Consider the following 5,000-nt stretch of genomic DNA (forward strand, 5'->3'; position numbering starts at 1 on the left):
GGATGACCATTACAGGCGGTGGACAGAGACTTTAACCTACACACTCGCTGTGAAGGAAAGAGTGATCAAACCCATCATCTGAAACAAAGGCACTTTTTTCCTTTTGATTAAACGGCAGAAGGGCCGAATGGCCACATCCCTATTTCCTACCATTGCCGGTGACACAAAGGTTGGTGGAATTGCGGATAGCGATGAGGACTGTCAGAGGATACAGCAGGATTTAGATTGTTTGGAGACTTGGGCGGAGAGATGGTAGATGGAGCTTAATCCGGACAAATGTGAGGTAATGCATTTTGGAAGGTATAATACAGGTACGGAATATGCAGTGAATGGCAGAACCCTCAAGAGTATTGACAGTCAGAGAGATCTAGGTTTACAGGTCCACAGGTCACTGACAGAGGCAACATAGTTGGAGAAGGTAGTCAAGAAGGCAGACGGCATGCTTACCATCATTGGCCGGGGCATTGAGTATAATAATCGGCAAGTCATGTTGCAGCTGTATAGAACCTTAGTTAGGCCACACTTGGAGTATAGTGTTCAACTCTGGTCGCCACACTACCAGAAGGATGTGGAGGCTTTAGAGAGGGTGCAGAAGAGATTTACCAGGATGTTACCTGGTATGGAGGGCATTAGCTATGAGGAGAGGTTTAACAAACTAGGTTTGTTCTCACTGGAACGAAGGAGGTTGAAGGGCAACCTGATAGAGGTCTACAAAATTATGAGGGGCATAGACAGAGTGGATAGTCAGAGGCTTTTCCCCAGGGTCGAGGGGTTAATTACTAGGGGGCATAGGTTTAAGGTGCGAGGGGCAAGGTTTAGAGGAGATGTACGAGGGACGTTTTTACACAGAGGGTAGTGGGTGCCTGGAACTCGCTGCCGCAGGAGGTGGTGGAAGCAGGGACGATAGTGATGTTTAAGGGGCATCTTGACAAATACATGAATAGGATGGGAATAGAGGGATACGGACCCCGGAAGTGAAGATTTTAGTTTAGACGGGCAGCATGGTCGGCACGGGCTTGGAGGGCCGAAGGGCCTGTTCCTGTGCTGTACTTTGTTCTTTGTTCATCCCCTATCTGTTGGGTGTTCCAACCCCCTCACGATCCACCACCATCTGCTCATATTTCGAAGATTAAGGGTTTGGGGGGGGGGGGGGGGTGCGGTGAGATTTGATTGAGGGGGTTTCAGACAATTAAAGGATTCAACAGCGTCGGGATAGACAATGTGAGGAGGGGGGGGGGGGGGGGGGGAGGGGGGGGGGGGGTGGAGTGCCAAACAAGAGGGTTAAAGCTCAAACTTACAGCCCGGCCTTTCGGAGCAGGGGTGACAACGATTGGAAATTTGTCGGACGAAGGGAGATTTGGGAAAAAATGTAGGAGTTAGGATACAGATCTCGTGAGGGGACATAGTCGGTGGGCCAGCCCTGCCGACTTCCTGACTGGGGCCTATAAGCCTCAAAGGAGGCCTCAGGCCTGAGACCTAAAGTTGGCACCATTTGAAGAGACTCTTACCGTGAGAAAAACCTCATGGTCGAAGCAGTAAGCATCGTTTGTTACCGCCCGATGTCTCGTGATGTCTCTCTCCAGATTGTCAATCAGAACCCTTGACGAGAGTCGCTTCACGTCCATTTTAAGCTCGTACGTCAAATTGGCTTGGAGATTGACCTCTAAGAGGCGGAAGATCAGTTAGTCGGATAATATGAACACTTCAAAATTCATCGGAACTTCAGCGAGTTCCGCGCAAAAGACAGCGCGGGAAAAGTATCGCAACGAGAAACACGGTCAGAGAGTCAGTACTGAGGGAGTGCCGCACTGTCAGAGGGTCAGTACTGAGGGAGTGCCGCACTGTCAGAGGGTCAGTACTGAGGGAGGCCGCACTGTCAGAGGGTCAGTACTGAGGGAGTGCCGCACTGTCAGAGGGTCAGTACTGAGGGAGTGCCGCACTGTCAGAGGGTCAGTACTGAGGGAGTGCCGCACTGTCAGAGGGTCAGTACTGAGGGAGTGCCACACTGTCAGAGGGTCAGTACTGAGGGAGTGCCGCACTGTCAGAGGGTCAGTACTGAGGGAGTGCCTGCACTGTCAGAGGGTCAGTACTGAGGGAGTGCCGCACTGTCAGAGGGTCAGTACTGAGGGAGTGCTCGCACTGTCAGAGGGTCAGTACTGAGGGAGTGCCTGCACTGTCAGAGGGTCAGTACTGAGGGAGTGCCGCACTGTCAGAGGGTCAGTACTGAGGGAGTGCCGCACTGTCAGAGGGTCAGTACTGAGGGAGTGCCGCACTGTCAGAGGGTCAGTACAGAGTGAGTGCCGCACTGTCAGAGGGTCAGTACTGAGAGAGTGCTGCACTGTCAGAGGGTCAGTACTGAGGGAGCACCGCACTGTCAGAGGGTCAGTACTGAGGGAGTGCCGCACTGTCAGAGGGTCAGTACTGAGGGAGTGCTGCACTGTCAGAGGGTCAGTACTGAGGGAGAGCCGCACTGTCAGAGGGTCAGTACTGAGGGAGTGCTGCACTGTCAGAGGGTCAGTACTGAGGGACTGCCGCACTGTCAGAGGGTCAGTACTGAGGGAGCGCCGCACTGTCAGAGGGTCAGTACTGAGGGAGTGCTGCACTGTCAGAGGGTCAGTACTGAGGGAGCTGCCGCACTGTCAGAGGGTCAGTACTGAGGGAGCGCCGCACTGTCAGAGGGTCAGTACTGAGGGAGCGCCGCACTGTCAGAGGGTCAGTACTGAGGGATCGCCGCACTGTCAGAGGGTCAGTACTGAGGGAGTGCCGCACTGTCAGAGGGTCAGTACTGAGGGAGTGCCGCACTGTCAGAGGGTCAGTACTGAGGGAGTGCTGCACTGTCAGAGGGTCAGTACTGAGGGAGCTGCCGCACTGTCAGAGGGTCAGTACTGAGGGAGTGCTGCACTGTCAGAGGGTCAGTACTGAGGGAGTGCCGCACTGTCAGAGGGTCAGTACTGAGGGAGTGCTGCACTGTCAGAGGGTCAGTAATGAGGGAGTGCTGCACTGTCAGAGGGTCAGTACTGAGGGAGTGCTGCACTGTCAGAGGGTCAGTACTGAGGGAGTGCTGCACTGTCAGAGGGTCAGTACTGAGGGAGTGCCGCACTGTCAGAGGGTCAGTACTGAGGGAGCCGCACTGTCAGAGGGTCAGTACTGAGGGAGTGCTGCACTGTCAGAGAGTCAGTACTGAGGGAGCTCCGCACTGTCAGAGGGTCAGTACTGAGGGAGTGCTGCACTGTCAGAGGGTCAGTACTGAGGGAGTGCCGCACTGTCAGAGGGTCAGTACTGAGGGAGTGCCGCACTGTCAGAGGGTCAGTACTGAGGAAGTGCCGCACTGTCAGAGGGTCAGTACTGAGGGAGTGCTGCACTGTCAGAGGGTCAGTACTGAGGGAGTGCTGCACTGTCAGAGGGTCAGTACTGAGGGAGTGCTGCACTGTCAGAGGGTCAGTACTGAGGGAGTGCTGCACTGTCAGAGGGTCAGTACTGAGGGAGTGCCGCACTGTCAGAGGGTCAGTACTGAGGGAGTGCTGCACTGTCAGAGGGTCAGTACTGAGGGAGTGCTGCACTGTCAGAGGGTCAGTACTGAGGGAGTGCTGCACTGTCAGAGGGTCAGTACTGAGGGAGCGCCGCACTGTCAGAGGATCAGTACGGAGGGAGTGCTGCACTGCCAGAGGGTCAGTACTGAGGCAGTGCTGCACTGTCAGAGGGTCAGTACTGAGGGAGCGCCGCACTGTGAGAGGTCAGTACTGAGGGAGTGCCGCTCTGTCAGAGGGTCAGTACTGAGGGAGTGCCTGCACTGTCAGAGGGTCAGTACTGAGGGAGTGCTGCACTGTCAGAGGGTCAGTACTGAGGGAGTGCTGCACTGTCAGACGGTCAGTACTGAGGGAGTGCCGCACTGTCAGAGGGTCAGTACTGAGGGAGTGCCGCACTGTCAGAGGGTCAGTACTGAGATGGTGCTGCACTGTCAGAGGGTCAGTACTGAGGGAGTGCCGCACTGTCAGAGGGTCAGTACTGAGGGAGTGCCGCACTGTCAGAGGGTCAGTGCTGAGGGAGTGCTGCACTGTCAGAGGGTCAGTACTGAGGGAGTGCTGCACTGTCAGAGGGTCAGTACTGAGGGAGTGCCGCACTGTCAGAGGGTCAGTACTGAGGGAGGGCTGCACTGTCAGAGGGTCAGTACTGAGGGAGTGCTGCACTGTCAGAGGGTCAGTACTGAGGGAGTGCCGCACTGTCAGAGGGTCAGTACTGAGGGAGTGCCGCACTGTCAGAGGGTCAGTACTGAGGGAGTGCCGCACTGTCAGAGGGTCAGTGATGAGGGAGTGCCGCACTGTCAGAGGGTCAGTACTGAGGGAGTGCCGCACTGTCAGAGGGTCAGTACTGAGGGAGCGCCGCACTGTCAGAGGGTCAGTACTGAGGATGTGCCTGCACTGTCAGAGGGTCAGTACTGAGGGAGTGCCGCACTGTCAGAGGGTCAGTACTGAGGGAGTGCCGCACTGTCAGAGGGTCAGTACTGAGGGAGTGCCGCACTGTCAGAGGGTCAGTACTGAGGGAGTGCCTGCACTGTCAGAGGGTCAGTACTGAGGGAGTGCTGCACTGTCAGAGGGTCAGTACTGAGGGAGTGCCGCACTGTCAGAGGGTCAGTACTGAGGGAGTGTCGCACTGTCAGAGGGTCAGTACTGAGGGAGCCGCACTGTCGGAAAAGGAGAGACAGACACACAGATTTTGGATGCCGGAGAGTTTTAAACATTTGAATAATCACCTTGCTTTGCAGAGGTGGCCAGAGACACGTTGAAGCAGACGGTCAGATTGCTCACTGGCGTACTCAACTCCTCAGGAATACCAGGACAGACAAACCTCCACAAAGCGATTTCTTCCGGGCTCTGCATGATCGCAGCCGTTACATCAACCACTGGCCTTGACCTGGAGAGAGAATGGCTGCAGTTACCAACACAAACCACCAGGATTCACACTCAGTCTGACCAAACACAGGGACAGGAGGCCATTCAGCC

At 55.5% G+C, this 5,000-nt stretch overlaps 1 protein-coding gene across 1 annotated transcript in view; it reads right to left on the reverse strand.

Annotated features, from left to right (window-relative positions):
• LOC119954795 (integrin alpha-X-like) overlaps window positions 1-5,000 on the reverse strand; it is a 65,592-nt gene that overhangs the window by 25,704 nt on the left and 34,888 nt on the right. Inside the window, exons 6-7 of the mRNA XM_038780337.1 lie at window positions 4,751-4,911; window positions 1,477-1,663 (exon numbers count right to left, since the gene is read on the reverse strand). Coding sequence (XP_038636265.1) covers window positions 1,477-1,663; window positions 4,751-4,911 — 348 coding nt within the window. The remainder of the gene's footprint in view (window positions 1-1,476; window positions 1,664-4,750; window positions 4,912-5,000) is intronic.

This window comes from Scyliorhinus canicula, chromosome 20 (assembly GCF_902713615.1).
Source record: "Scyliorhinus canicula chromosome 20, sScyCan1.1, whole genome shotgun sequence".
NCBI classification, from domain to species: Eukaryota; Metazoa; Chordata; class Chondrichthyes; order Carcharhiniformes; family Scyliorhinidae; genus Scyliorhinus; species Scyliorhinus canicula.